The sequence below is a fragment of the Dendrobates tinctorius genome, unplaced genomic scaffold (assembly GCF_039654945.1).
Source record: "Dendrobates tinctorius isolate UK_male_01 unplaced genomic scaffold, ASM3965494v1 ptg000001l, whole genome shotgun sequence".
Lineage (NCBI taxonomy): Eukaryota > Metazoa > Chordata > Amphibia > Anura > Dendrobatidae > Dendrobates > Dendrobates tinctorius.
Genome location: NW_027361669.1, coordinates 19,704,849 through 19,721,021, shown reverse-complemented (window position 1 = coordinate 19,721,021; position 16,173 = coordinate 19,704,849). Strand labels below are relative to the sequence as shown.

At 40.5% G+C, this 16,173-nt stretch overlaps 1 protein-coding gene across 1 annotated transcript in view; it reads right to left on the bottom strand.

Moving 5' to 3' along the window:
• Window positions 1-16,173, bottom strand: part of PDLIM4 (PDZ and LIM domain 4) — a 213,415-nt gene that overhangs the window by 13,697 nt on the left and 183,545 nt on the right. Inside the window, exons 4-5 of the mRNA XM_073570139.1 lie at window positions 10,648-10,844; window positions 3,037-3,194 (exon numbers count right to left, since the gene is read on the bottom strand). Coding sequence (XP_073426240.1) covers window positions 3,037-3,194; window positions 10,648-10,844 — 355 coding nt within the window. The remainder of the gene's footprint in view (window positions 1-3,036; window positions 3,195-10,647; window positions 10,845-16,173) is intronic.

Sequence of the window (16,173 nt, the reverse complement as noted above, 5' to 3'; positions counted from 1 at the left end):
AAAATTACGACACAGTCAAAACAATTTTTTTTTTTTTTTTCAAATGTTTGATTTTTTTCACCAGTAAAATAAAAAAGGGACAGTATTGTTAACACCATAATTGTATTGCTGACAGGAATCACATGTCGAGGTAATTTTTAGCACACAATGTATGTTGTTAAAAACAATTCTCCAAAAACAATGTCAGTATTGCGTTTTTATGCAATTTCGCCACACAATTTTTGCCCATTTTCCAGTACATTGTATGGTAAAATGAATGATGCCATTTAAAAGTACAACTTGTCCCACAAAAAAAAAACAAGCCCTTATACGTCTTTGTGGACAAAGGTTATGGCTCTTGGAAGAAGGGGAGAAAAAAAGTGAAAACACAAAAATGGAAATTGGCCATGTGGGGAAGGGGTTAGCAACTGACCAGTCTGTGCTGTCGCTTGTTCTAGCTTCCATGTTTCACCTGTTTGATGCACAGAGACCATTAACCATTTAATCAGTGGAGAAAACTTGGCACTTGGTTTTAGGTGAAAATTAGATAATTTTCTTTTGTTTAGGCAATTCAAAACAAAGAAGCTGCAGCGGTGGGTGGACCTGCTTACTGTAAGCAGGCGCTGGGAGCTGGTCTCTAAGGTAAATATCGGGTTATTTAGCGGCTCGCGTCACTGGCAGCTCCCGGCGCGAGCACGCAGGTTTCTAAGTTACACATCGGTTAACTAAGTGACGTGTGCCGCTTAGTAACCCGATATTTACCTTAGAGACCAGCGTCATGGCTGGTGCTGATCACTTGTGAAGCTGCCTGTTTGGCAGCTCACCAGCGATCATGTAGCGATGCACCAGCGATCCTGACAAGGTCGTATTGTTGTCAGGATCGCTGGTGCATCTTTATGTGTGACGGGGCCTTAACACTAGAAGTCCCAGAGAGGGGTCATTTAACATTTCTACCTTTGGAACCCAGAGGGTCGAATAACCTGAAGGATTTTATCTAACATCCTATAATCACCGTCTTTTGTTCTGTAATTAAGGCCACTACTGTCGCACCACAGGAGGTTGTTGTTTTCCATTGAGTTTAGCCTTTTAGTTTCTAGTTAGTTCTATTCAGTTTATTGTATTTGATAATATAAAGACTATACATATTGTATTTAGTTTAGTTTTATTTGAGCAAAAAAGCACTGAAACAATGAATCATTTTTTATATATTTTAAATAGAGAATTAGAAATTTTAGAGCAAGGTACAGCTGTGAGTAATGACCTGAAGCATTTGTGTCTAAGCCAAGAGGACTGAAATGTAAGTGTGAAAAATATACAAAAGAACAACTGTTATTTGTCTCCATGCTTTTTATTTTTTATATAAAAATAATAAAAAAAAATACAAGGAATAAAACAATTCCACACATATTTACAATAGGCTGCAGTGGTGGCTGCATGTGTGTGTCAGAGTCCGAATCCAGTTGAAGGACTATGTCTTCTCCATCTGAGTCACAAGGGTTGATGTTGCTCAGGATCAGTTCCAATGCCAGTTGAGTGGTGAGCCTTCTCTGCATTTTGTTTCTTGTGAACAAAATAGGTGAAGCAGTCACTTATTTATCCCCCACAGCACAAAAGCCTGCATGCAAATTTGCTAAGGTGTTAGCAACCTTATGCATATCCCCTGCACAACAATGCAGCTGGGGGGTGGGCAGACACACTCAGGAGCAGCTTACATTCTTTTGCTCTTTTACAAGACCTTTGTTGAGGTGGATCAACACAATTATTTTTGTGTTGTTTGCTGTCTGTCATTTTTAACCCACTTCTTTCACATCTTTTTTTAAAAGAAAAACATAACTAAATTATTTTAGAAAAACTTGAAAAATTGAAACATATTGTATGTTTTGCAAACTATATGTACATTTGGCAAAATGACCTGGATAATGCAGCACAATATCATGGATCAGCAGCAAAAGGTCACATCTCTCCCAAAACACTTCATGTGTGCTTCAAAACAAAATGTGTGGTTTATACAAATTGTCAGTTCCCTCAAAATGCAAAGTCTCTTGACCTGTGTTTCACACAGTGTTTTGAGGATGAATTCAGCTCTACTCCCCCCTGCAGATTCCTCAGACAATGGCCACATTTACAAATGAAAGGATGCTAATTGGAGCCATCAGAGTCGTCAGTTCGGACTAAAGGTCATTTGACCCTCCTTCAGGACTTCAGGAGGGAGCTCCAAATTTCTGGGACTTCTAGTGTTAAGCGTTCGCTCACTGATGAAGGTCATTGTATGCCCAAATCATCCTCTTTGTTTTGGGTTGCCTACACAAAATAAAATGATCTGATTTTCATCGTTAACTTGAGCGCTGAGTTTTTTCCACAATTTCTATGGGATAGGATCCTACTGCCGTGATTAACCATTCAATCAGTGACATCCTATTATGTTGCACGGCAGGCATACTGTAGTAAAGACCAATACAGTTACTGTGGCAGGGACTGTTATAGGGCCATATGGTTTTATTACGTGAATACTGTATGTTTGCTGCTAGAGCGACATGGAGACTTTGCCTAGGAAAACACTTTGAATTGCATGTGGCTTTCTAGCCCAGGTCTTACATTTTAAAACACAGGTTTATTTGGTATAGTATGACAGTATTATATAGACATTAAGTTGGATACTTTATAACTTGCTCAGGAAGCATACTGCGCTTTGGTATGGTTAGATTCTTAGAGGTTTTGTTTGCCAATTATTCCTAAACACAAGAGGTTCTACTGGACAAATATTACACTCATCATGTATAAAAACTTTCTCCAAAAATGCACAGTTTGTCCAGTATATGGCCCTTAGACAATGCAACTTTGGCGCCGGTGCTTTTGCCCATCAGCTTTTTACCAAGGTGCTTTTGAGCCTACACCTGCACATCGGCATTTTTCCTAATTTCTGCGTTGCCCAAGGCTCAGGGTTAAGGGACTCCAGTCTTACACAAAGACTGGGGAAAGTTTATACAGATAGTTGCAGCAGGAATAATATTCTATATAAGCCAGGTAATAGGAGTTTCCATACAAGCCTATACTTACCATTCTCTCCAGCTTCTAGCATGTCTTGCAAGTATTTGAATGATCCAGACTGCTTGGGCTGTGACACGGGTTCATCATAATCCTGGAGCATTTTGTACACATCCGATTCAATATCTATACCATTTCGGCTTCTTGGCACTGTTCTTTGCAGATCAACACTGTTAATGACAAATCAACAATAAACTAACAATGGCCCTCGATACTGATAACGACCGTGTATGTCTAACGGACTAAAACACAAGGGTTTATCCAGCTGCTATACAATGGAATAGTCTTCAATAACAACTCAAACCCTGGGCTGCATAATTCGGAGAAATATGTAATTTAATGAACATTGTATTTATTTGTGCTTGGCACAAACAGAAAATCTTACATACAGTGAACAGGTAGAGACACAAGAAACATTAGGATCTGGGGTGGTTTCTTTTTTATTCTTATGCCTTTCCATTCCTGTCCCCACTTTGCTGTTTAGCCATATGGGCATGTTCCTCTATGGAAATCTTCTTAAACACCACCCCCTTGGAAGACAAGGCTAGATTTACATATGGAAGAGAGAGGGCTATATCTTAGGAACCAAGAGGCACAGTAACAAAAGAGAAACAGTAGTGATGAGCGAGTATGGTCACTGCTCGAGATTTCTCGAGCATGCTCGGGTGGTCTCCGAGTATTTGGCGTGCTCGGAGAATTAGTTTGTGTCGACGCAGCTGCATGATTTGTGACTGCTAGATAGGCTGAATACATGTGAGGATGGCCTGTTTGTTAGGGAATTCCCACATGTATTCAGGCTGTCTAGCAGCCGTAAATCATGCAGCTGTGTCAACATAAACTAAATCTCCGAGCACGCCAAATACTAGGATGACACTTTCAATGAGTGACTGATATGGCTATTTGTACGCTATGTGAAAGTATAATATGTGCGGTGTGCCAATAATTATTTCAGACTTGTAAGGGTTTTTGAAAATGGAGTCCTATGTGGTGAACTAGTTTAGCTGCCAAAATATTAACCCTGATAAGAGGGACTGGGAAGCAAAGAGAGCACAAATAAGGCTTTAACCGGTTAACAACAGATAAAGAATAGTGAATGTTCACTCACCTGATAATGGAGCATTTGCAACAATCTTTAATCATATACCAGCTGCTGCGGCCACTGGTCAACAGAGCAGAGAAATGCTGTGCGGATTCAAAGTGGTTTTCTTGTGCTACTGGTGGACTCAGGAGATGAAGGAGTTCACGAAACAATTTTTAAAAAGTCAAAACGTTTCAAAGTTATCCAACTTCTTCTTTGGGACATAATCTAACTTAGATAACTTTGAAACGCATTGACTTTATAACCATTTAATGCAAATTATTTCCTGAACGCCTTCATCTCCTGAGTCCATCCATGTGAGTCCGCCAGCAGCCCAAGGAAAACCGCTTTGAATCCGAACAGCAAAAGCCAAAAGAAACAAAAATCTTCTAATAATTCTCTGCTGACCATACATTTCCTAGTGATTGGGTACAAAACAACCAGGAAGGCTAGATTTAAAAAGCAGTTCAATTAACGGGTTTCATTAAATTCAATAGAACAAATGTTTCATCATCCAAAGTATATAGGTATGTATGTCAGAATAGCTTCTGAATCTAATCTCCCGCATTCACCATTATTTACAAGACAGGAAAAGAATGCAGTATAATGGCAGTTTCACACGTCCAGATAATTCCAGTACCGGAAAAACCGGTACCGGAGCTATCCGTGTGTCTGTGTGCATACGTATTCCGTGTGTACCATCCGTGTGCTGTCCGTATGCTGTCCGTGTGTCTGAAAAATTATTTTCAATGTTAACCCTTTGACTTTTAAAAACGCACACGGATCGCACACAGACAGCACACGAACAGCATCCGTGTGCGGTACGTGTTTACACGGACCCATTGACTTGTATGGGTCCGTGTGATCCGTGCTGTTGCACAAAAATGGATATGTCAGCGTGTTTTGCACACGGACACACGGTTCGTGAAAACACGCTGACATCTGCATAGACACATTCATTCGAATGTGTCTACGTGTGTCAGTGTCTCCGGTACGTGAGAAAACTGTCACTACACGTACCGGAGACACTGACGTGTGAAACTGCCCTTAGGCTGTGGACATCTGCCATAATAGATGACACTTCTCGCCAGCTATGCATTGTGCAAAATGGTCTTTACCTGTGAAAGGACAGAAGTGCAGAAATAGTGCCCAAACAGAATCATTCCCAAAACCATGATAGTTAATAAGCCAGGGAAAACCGTCTTTCAATTGCAAATTGTGAATGTTATAGGCTCCATTCACACATTATTACTTTATTATAAAAAAAATGCTGCCTTTTAAAAAAAATGGGGAAAAAAAATTAAAACACAATTAAAATATACCGTCCGTTTCTTTTCTGTTATACACTGCAATCTCCTATGGAGATACTCCAAAAAAGAAAAACGTTTTTCCACTAGGCAGCCATGTTACTTTGCTGAATCCTGCCATAACATTTCTTGAAAAATGTTTAAGGAAACCTGGTGTTGTGCTTGACAGTCTTCAAGTTATTTGCTACTAAAAATCACAAATTGCAGAAATATCCTGCTCTGATACGTAGCCTACAACCTTATATTATAACACAGAGCAAATCTCCGTTGATAAATGCATAGCGCAAGCTTAGAGAAATTCAATTTAGTAAGCCATATTTGGCAGTATTATTGTATACAGAAAGATTTCCCTTCAGTGCCAATGTATACATCCATATGATTCGGCACAGCTGGACTGGGGTCTGCTTCCAAACTTTCTGTACATGGTTGATTTCATGTCACAGTAATGCGTGGTACGTCACATAGTACAGACCTGGGCTTATGTTTCATCTCTCACGTCATTCTTATTGATACGAATTTCTCTAGATAATATGTTCATTAACTGCAAACTGTGCTAGGTTTCCTATTCCTCAGTGGTCCCCACATTGCCTGAGTACTGCTGGCTGGAGACCACTGGTGCGCTGGTACACGCTGATACAGTGTTGGACTGGGGTGCCAAGGGCCCACCAGTCACCAACTCCAGGGCCCCACTTTTCAGCTACATGTAAATGTGACATTATCCTCAATCACAAATTTATATAACAATTAACTGGTAGACTGGTCAGTGAATAAGATACTGCCTTTATCTGTACTTATTGAATCTAGCATATTGTGCTCATATAAGAGGGTAGTGGCCCACTCTTGCACAGGGGCCCACCTGATGATTCTCCTGTTCTCCTGTGGGCCAGTCAAAGCCTGCCCTGATGCATGTATGTGCATGCACTGTGAGTAGTGTTGAGCATTCCGATACCGCAAGTATCGGGTATCGGCCGATACTTGCTGTATCGGAATTCCGATACCGACTTCCGATATTTTTTCAATATCGGAAGTCGGCATCGGAATCGGAAGTTCAAAGTTGATTGACAGCCGAAATGACGTCATCATGATGCGTGGTGTGTGCGCATCATGATGCGCCGTCATTTCAGGCCTTCCGGGGGTCTCTGCCGGCCTGCCGGGGGGCTGTGTGGACTGCCCGGGGTCTGTACCGGCCTGCCGGGGGGCTGTGCCGGCCTGCCGGTGGTCTGTGCACCCTGTGGGGGTCTGTACCGGCCTGCCGGGGGGGCTGTGCCGGTCTGCCGGGGGGCTGTGCTGATGTCCGGGGGTCTGTGCATGCATCGTCCGATGGAACTAAAAGTCCCATCTGGCGATGCCTGCTACCATGACAGTGATTGACACATTAGCCAATGATGGGACAGTAGTAGTCCCATCATCCGGCTAATGTGTTAAATGTTAAAAAAAAAAAAAAAAAATACTACATACATACTACATACATACTACATGCATGCTACATACATACTACATGCTACATACATACCACATATATACTACATGCATGCTACATACATACTACATGCTACATACATACTACATATATACTACATGCATGCTACATACATACTACATGCTACATACATACTACATATATACTACATGCATGCTACATACATACTGCATACTACATACATACTACATGCTACATACATACCACATATATACTACATACATACTACATGCATGACTAGGGACTTTTTTTTTTTAATTGGTGGAGGAATACAGTGCGGAAGGATACCTACCTTCCGTCATTGGATTCCTGCAGCCCGTAGAGAACGGCAGCATCAGCTGATGCTGCAGTTCTCTACCCAAGATCGTCGTGGGACACACTCGTGGACTGCTTCGGATTGTGGGTGAGTATTTTTGTGGTTTGTTATGTTAATATTTATTCCGTAAAAGACAATGGCTTCGGGGAACAATGTGACAAGTATTGGTAAGTATGTTACTCTATGTTATATGTACTGTATGTCTATGTATGTATTGTATGAATGTATTGTATGTAGCATGTATGTAGTATGTATGTAGTATATATGTGGTATGTATGTAGCATGTAGTATGTATGTAGTATGTATGTAGCATGCATGTAGCATGCAGTATGTGTGTAGCATGCATGTAGTATATATGTAGTATGTATGTAGCATGTAGTATGTAGTATGTATGCAGTATGTATGTAGCATGTAGTATGTATGTAGTATGTATGTAGCATGCAGTATGTATGTAGCATGCATGTAGTATATATGTAGTATGTATGTAGCATGTAGTATGTATGTAGCATGCATGTAGTATGTATGTAGTATGTATGTAGTATGTATGTGGTATGTATGTAGCATGTAGTATGTATGTAGCATGCATGTAGTATATATGTGTTATGTATGTAGCATGTAGCATGCATGTAGCATGCATGTAGTATGTATGTAGTATGTATGTAGTATGTATGTGGTATGTATGTAGCATGTAGTATGTATGTAGCATGCATGTAGTATATATGTAGTATGTATGTAGCATGTAGTATGTATGTAGCATGCATGTAGTATATATGTGGTATGTATGTAGCATGTAGTATGTATGTAGCATGCATGTAGTATATATGTAGTATGTATGTAGCATGTAGTATGTATGTAGCATGCATGTAGTATATATGTGGTATGTATGTAGTATGTATGTAGCATGCATGTAGTATGTATGTAGTATGTATGTGGTATGTATGTAGCATGTAGTATGTATGTAGCATGCATGTAGTATATATGTGTTATGTATGTAGCATGTAGCATGCATGTAGCATGCATGTAGTATGTATGTAGTATGTATGTGGTATGTATGTAGCATGTAGCATGCATGTAGTATGTATGTAGTATATATGTGGTATGTATGTAGCATGTAGTATGTATGTAGCATGCAGTATGTATGTAGCATGCATGTAGTATATATGTAGTATGTATGTAGCATGCATGTAGTATATATGTAGTATGTATGTAGCATGTAGTATATATGTAGTATGCATGTTGCATGCATGTAGTATATATGTAGTATGTATGTTGCATGTAGTATATATGTAGTATGAATGTAGCATGTATGTAGTATGTAGTATGAATGTAGCATGTATGTAGTATGCATGTTGCATGTAGTATATATGTAGTATGTATGTTACATGTAGTATGCATGTTGTATGTATGTAGCATGTAATTTTTTTTTTTTTTTTTTTTTTACATTCAACACATTAGCCGGATGATGGGACTACTACTGTCCCATCATTGGCTAATGTGTCAATCACTGTCATGGTAGCAGGCATCGCCCGATGGGACTTGTAGTCCCATCGGACGATGCCTGCACAGACCCCCGAAGCCTGCACAGACCACCGGCAGGCCGGCACAGCCCCCCGGAGCCTGCACAGACCACCAGCAGGCCGGCACAGCCCCCCGGAGCCTGCACAGCCCCCCGGCAGGCCGGCACAGCCCACCGGAGCCTGCACAGACCACCGGCAGGCCGGCACAGCCCCCCGGCAGGCCGGCACAGACCACCGGAGCCTGCACAGACCCCCTGGCAGGCCGGCACAGCCCCCCGAAAGGCCCGTACAGACCCCAGAGAGGCTGTAAAAGGCAAAAACAGGGTTTTTCTTATTCTGATACCGGAAGTCCCATAGACTTGAATGGGACTTCCGGTATCGGAATCGGCGATACCGATACTTTTTTTTAAGATCGGCCGATCCATTCCGATCCGATACTTTGAAGTATCGGACGGTATCGCTCAACTCTAACTGTGAGATGTTTTGTCTTCACTGTTATTGACTGTCCACGGAAAGAAAAAAAGTGGAGTTTCTAGTGTCAGAATGTGACCCAAAAGCAATAGAATCCCTCTTTTTATCTATGCATTTGACATAACAGATAAGGTTGCTGGCCACTTAATTAGAAACTGTTATTATCAGAAAATGACCTATTGGTTAAATCCGGCTTTTGAGTTACACATATTTTTTATTTTTATTTGTAGTAGTCATTTATTTCATATCATAATATTTAACCCCTTCATGATCGGAGCTTTTTTCGGTTTTGCGTTTTTGTTTTTTGCTCCCCTTCTTCTCTTCTCAGAGCCATAACTTTTTTATTTTTCCGTCAATATGGCCATGTGAGTGCTTGTTTTTTGTGGGACAGGTTGTACTTTTTAACGTCGCCATTGGTTTTACCATGTCGTGTACTAGAAAACAGGAAAAAAAATTCTAAGTGTGGTGAAATTGCAAAAAAAAGTGAAATCCCACACTTGTTTTTTGTTTGGATTTTTTACTAGGATCACTAAATGCTAAAACTGACCTGCCATTAGGATTCTCCAGGTCAGTACGAGTTCATAGACACCAAACAGTCTAGGTTCTTTTTTATCTAAGTGGTGAAAAAAAATTCCAAACTTTGTTAAAAATAAATAAAAAAAAATTGAACCAATTTTCGAGACCCATAGCGTCTCCATTTTTCGTGATCTGGGGCTCATGAGGGCTTATTTTTTGAATGCCGAGCTGACGCTTTTAATAATACCATTTTGGTGCACATACGATCTTTTGATCGCCCGTTATTGCATTTTAATGCAATTTCCCGGCGACCAAAAAACGTTAATTCTGGCGTTTTGACTTTTTTTCTCACTATGCCATTTAGTGATCAGGTAATCCTTTTTTTATTGATAGATTTGGCGATTCTGAACGCAGCGATACCAAATATGTGTATGTTTGATCTTTTTTATTGTTTTATTTTGAATGGGGAGAAAGGGGGAAGTTTTTATATTTTTATATTTTTAAAAACATTGTTTTTCACTTTTGGCATGCTTCAATAGTCTCCATGGGAGACTACAAGCTGCCACAACTTGATCGGCTCTGCTACATACAGGCAATGATCACATCGCGTCTGTGTAGTAGAATTACTCACGTGCTATGAGCGCCGACCACCGGATGACGCTCACAGGAATCCGGCACTGACAACAACAGAGGTCTCCAGGAGACCTCTGGTTGTCATGCCTATGAACCGGTGACCTGCGATCACGTGACGGGGGGTCGATAGCCGGAAGCGCAAGTTAAATGCCGCTGTCAACTCGTATTAGAATTTAATATTATAATGATCTGGCTGAATCTTTAGCAGGCGTACTAATGGGTATGTATGCTATATTTTCACAATAAATCACACTGATCAGTATAAAACAAGATAAAGAAAACTGAAGATCCTTGAACGTGCATACCTTTGGGGGGGAGAGATATTGATCCTGCCCATATGTGAAGATAGATGTGATTCTATAGAATTGTTGTTGTTGTTTGTGTAGAGCCTGGATGGATTGCTGTACTGACTGTTGAGCATTGGTCGGACATCACTTGGACTGCCTCGTGGAGAAACTGGAGCGGATCTCCTGTTGTTAGCACTTTCTGTTGGGAAAATATCCTGAATAAAAAATACAACAAAAAATAAATAAAAAAGAGGTTCGCACAAAAGCATAAAATCATGAAGTTTAGTAGCTTTTCATACAAGATTGCTTTCTTCCAAGAATATAATATTGGTGATATTATTGACATATGGCATTGCAGTATAAACAACCCTTGTTAGTTGAAAACCGAAAAAATGTGCAATAGGTTCCAAACAAAGCAATCACACTCATCTTACTGTGCTTTTGCTGTATGGTCTTTCTCTGCAATGATTTGGCCCTGTATTAAAAAGGGATGGGAAGCACCCAGGGCCTTGACAAAAGCAACCTGAAAACCATCCTTTACCTTTTGAATTGAACTATTATATTCTACATTGTACTATGAATTGAACTATTATGTATGTCTACACAGGCCGACTGCTGATCTGTAATAAATCGTTCAGTGCGCGAAGGCTACCACTGTTCTTGGCAATGCGAGTGCTGATTATGATGTGCTACCATGAACGCTGGTGTTTTGGGCAAAACGAAAGATATTTTCACCAGATGAACAAGTGGAAAAACAAGACTAGTCTGGCTCCATTACCAGCCAGCTTGTCCCACTTATTCGTTGAACTCTGTAAAGTATATTTTGTCTGAAACACTGGCGCGTCTCAGAGAATACACCCGGCTGTACTTGGGCAGTCAGACTGAAATTCATGCTAACCACGGATTGGGCAGACTGAATTACCGGTAGGTGACAGATTCCCTTTAAAGCCACTATACGGCTCCTGTGATATGGATCCTTTTATTTAGTACTACATTCTAAATAATCAGTAGTGTAGTGATGGTGTCAGTGTTGAGTAACTGCCTGCAGTGGAACCATTTAGGAAAGTTGCCTTCTTGATCTCCATGTACTTTTCTAGATGTAGGTTTACATCTATTTTTCAATAATTTGGTATTCTTAAGTTTTAATTCAAAAAAGGTAAAAGTTATGTCTAATATCCACTTCCATATGTGAATAATTGTCACAATAGCAGGAAGTAAAATTGACTCAGATGAAGAATTAACAATACTTGTTCACACATTTTCAGACTAATGTTGATGGCCATCAATATCTGATCGGTGGGTGTTTGACTCCTGATGAACCCTGCTAATTGGCTTGATGAAGTGCCGCTTCTCATTTACCCAGTTGATCAACAGGGGTAACTAGGTGTCTGATCTAATATTGATAATCCCAGAAAAGCCCTGTAATGAACTTTCTAAATAAGTACATAGTGTATTACATATAGAACAGTACAGTTTCTTCATTCCAGCATGTACTGCTCACACATTAATGAACTAGCCAAAGAATAGCCAGGAATATACTGTACTTGTTGCCAGGACATTCTGCTAAATCACACAAAACATACATGAGTACATGTTATAAGCAAATAGCATTACTGTCATCAACTACAATTGACTAACTCGAGAATTCAGAGAAACAGGGCACTTCACCATGCATTCAGCATAGAAGAACACATCTGATGAACTGCAAACCTATCCTTTTAGTTCTCAGTACTTGTAAACAAGTGAAATTTTACCCTAGAAGATGAGAATAGCTAAATCTATGGTTTGAACATTATGAGATCAGAAAAGTCAACATAACAGGATTAGCAGCATCTAAAGTAAGTGAGATCTAGACTAAGGGCATAGATGCCTCCATACTCTATTCATATACTCATAAAGCAATGCAAGTTTACTTTTTTCTGTTTTCAACATGAGTGCCAATTCCAACTCTTACATCTTCAAAATGTTCATTTAATTAACTTTTCAATGTATCACTTTACCTTTGATCAAGCAAGAGCGAGACATTTAATCATATTATGACCTGTGATCTATGTTGGAGACGTAGTAATATTGCTTTCCAGATTGTACAGGTAGAGCAGTAGTAAAAGATTTTGGGTCTGAGACATGACAATTGATTTTTCACATGTAGATAACCCTTTCTGAGCTTTTGATGAGAAATACACTTCATTAGCGTATTTATGAAAGAGCTGAACGTTCTCTTAGAAGAAAGAACTTGGGGTGACACTCAATCCAGATGCCTCTTATTACGTACTCTTCTGTGGCACAGAACAAATGTCAAGAGTCACATGGAAAAACCATCCATCACTAGTCTACAATGAATGAAACATTGTACAAGTAGGAAGCTTTGAAAAGGAAGAAAACAATCATGAAAAGAAGCAATCAACATGTACACTTGACAAATTCCTATTGATCACAAGCCCACTCACCATAAAGGCTAAAAGTGCGTCAGAGTGATGGAGGAAGTATCTGCTCCCTCCAGACTTTTACACCCCCTTATGTCGCTTTCTCCACACTCATAACCTCCTCTCGCACAGGTCTAGCAGAATTTTTATGACTGGGGCTACAAAATACATAATACACATAGCTTTTTGCTAAACTATGAGCCTCGCACCAGTGTTTTTTGCATGGAAATGCAATTATTTTCCCTAAAACGAGCTAGATTATAATGTCCCTATACAGCAATGTTGTAAAATAGGTTGCATAACTAATACATATGACTGTGCTCCGGGGAATTGTGACACAAGTCACCATATATCCTGACCTTGGGAAAAGAAAACTGGTTCTCAGGATTGGACTTTTTCCCACACTGTACTGTTGGATGGTAGTACCACTGAGTCACTACAGCTGCCACTAGACGTTAGATTGTTCTTATTTTTAGGTCATAGGGCCAGACACATCAAGGTCGGTGTTGTTCAAGAGATGTGCTGGAGTCAGAGGCTCATGGTTCATGGGGGGGAATATGCCTCTTTGTGAATCAGGAGCGTTAGACAAGTGGTGAACACCTCTGTGTGCATCTTGCCACAAATACTGCTCCAGATCCTGATGGGAGTAAGATTTGTGGTGTAACAAACACACCCGGAGTTGAAAACTCTGCGACTTTTCAAAGCATTTAACTTAATTTCACTGATTAGTCTTCTCCTTGTTTGAGATAAAAGTTTAGAGGGACGGCCGGGTCTTGGTAGATTTGCAGTGGTATGATACTCCTTCCATTTCAATATGATCGCTTGCACAGTGCTCCTTGGGATGTTTAAAGTTTTTGAAATCATTTTGTATCCAAATCCGGCTTTAAACTTCTCCACAACAGTATCACGGACCTGCCTGTTGTGTTCCTTGGTCTTCATGATGCTCTCTGTGCTTCAAACAGAACCCTGAGACTATCACAGAGCAGGTGCATTTATACGGAGAATTGATTACACACAGGTGGATTATATTTATCATCATTAGTCATTTAGGACAACATTGGATCATTCAGAGATCCACAATGAACTTCTGGAGTGAGTTTGCTGCACTGAAAGTAAAGGGGCCGAATAATATTGCATGCCCACTTTTCAGTTTTTGAATTTCCCAAAAAATTTAAAATAACCAATAAATTTCGTTCAACTTCACAATTGTGTCCCACTTGTTGTTGATTCTTCACCAAAAATTTACATTTGGTATCTTTATGTTTGAAGCATGATATGTGGGAAAAGGTTGAAAAGTTCAAGGGGGCCGAATACTTTCGCAAGGCACTGTATATAAAAGCTAAAGCTTGGCCAAACTGAGTCATGCAACAGGACAATGATACCAAGCACAGCAGGAAATCTACATCAGAATGGCTGAAAAAAAAAAAAGAAAAGAATCAAACTGTTGCAATGGCCAAGTCAAAGTCCCAATAGAAATAATGCGGCAGTACGTAGAGAAAACTGTGTATAAATGAGTGTCCACAAATATTGATGAGCTGGTAAACTAGAGTGGGCCATAATTCCTCCGCAACGATGTGGGATACTGCTAAAGTTATACAGAAAACCATTATTTCAAGTTATTGCTGTAAAAGTGGTTCTACAAGCTATTGATTCATGGGGTGTACTTAATTTTTCACACACACCTTCTGCATTTTAGCCTTGCTTTTTGTAACTAAATAATGATACAGTGTAATTTCTCATACGCTGTTGCCCATCTGAAGGTGTATTTACCTGATTTGAATACCTTCTTTGGAGCAGATGTTTTTAATGTCCTGATAATTAAAATCATTGGATTCTAAGATGGTGTACGTAGTTCTTCTCTTTTCTATATCTCTATGGGGCGAGCCTCTTCTCTCATCATGCAGGCACTGAGCTGGCGGGCGGTTTGCTGAGATGCCGCAGGATTTTGGAATGTTGCACATGATGGACGCACAGGTAATGGAACAAAAAACTTGTATATGGCATTCAAGGTCACTAGATTTATGACTGTTGAATGCCAAATACAAAGCTTCATACTAAAAATCCTTGCCAAAATACGAGGGTTAGGTCCTTCCTGCTAAGCGCCTGCAACCATCTCAAGTTGGATCCTCCAGTTTCCTCTATCCTATAAAGAGTACATGTATGTATACAGTACATAAGGTAATGAGAACCTGACTGTCATGATCCCAGTGCAGGTTTTGACCTGCACGTCAGGGGGTTAATGTCTGGAGCCCAGTGCAGGCTTTGACCTGCACACCTGGGGTTAATGATTGTGGCCTCTCTTTGGTTCAGGGAGAGCTTCTTAAACCCCTGGGAAACTCCAATCTCCGTCAGTTATACTTTTGCCTTTGGCCGAGTGTGTTAACCCCTGTGTGCCTGTGCCTGTTCGTTGTTATAGCTTGTTTATATGGTTCTGACCCGGTTCTGTTCCCGTTGTGTGTTTGCCTGTTGATTCTGTACTGCGCTACCCTCTCTGTGTATGACTCATTGCCCGTGATCTGACTACTCTCTGCTCGCCCATCTTGTACCTTGCAGCTATCTCTGTGTATGACTCATTGGCTACGTCCTGACTATTCTCCCTGTCTATGCCCCTTGGTAACTTTGTCTCGCAGTTACCCTGCTAGGAGTTATCTTGCAGCTCCTAGCTCTGTGGAGTTTAGGCCACGCCCCCAGCAGTCACATCCTCCAGGTCCTGCTGCTCTAAAGTACGCACATACTCGGCTGCTGCCCGCTCCACAGGTATCTCTGAGCACAGTTCGCTTTACTCAGGAAACGCACACTGGCTCAGTGAGCAAGTTCAGTGCGGTGTTCCTGACACTGTCACTTTGTACATGCTGACTGATTTGTGGACACTATGGTACAGAGGATGAAAAGCAGAGCAGAATGAATGATTGTAAGGAAAAATTCAGTTTAACTTGTAATTTATCCAATTAAATCATTGGTGTTTGTATGTATATCAGTCCAGTGGGCGGTCCACTAGTGATTGACAGATATCTCTGCATGCACAGTCATACAGGGAGGGCTGTCAATCATTGAGCAGGACCGCCCACTGGACTCATATCTATACAAACGACAAGAATTTCACTGAATAAAATACAAATTT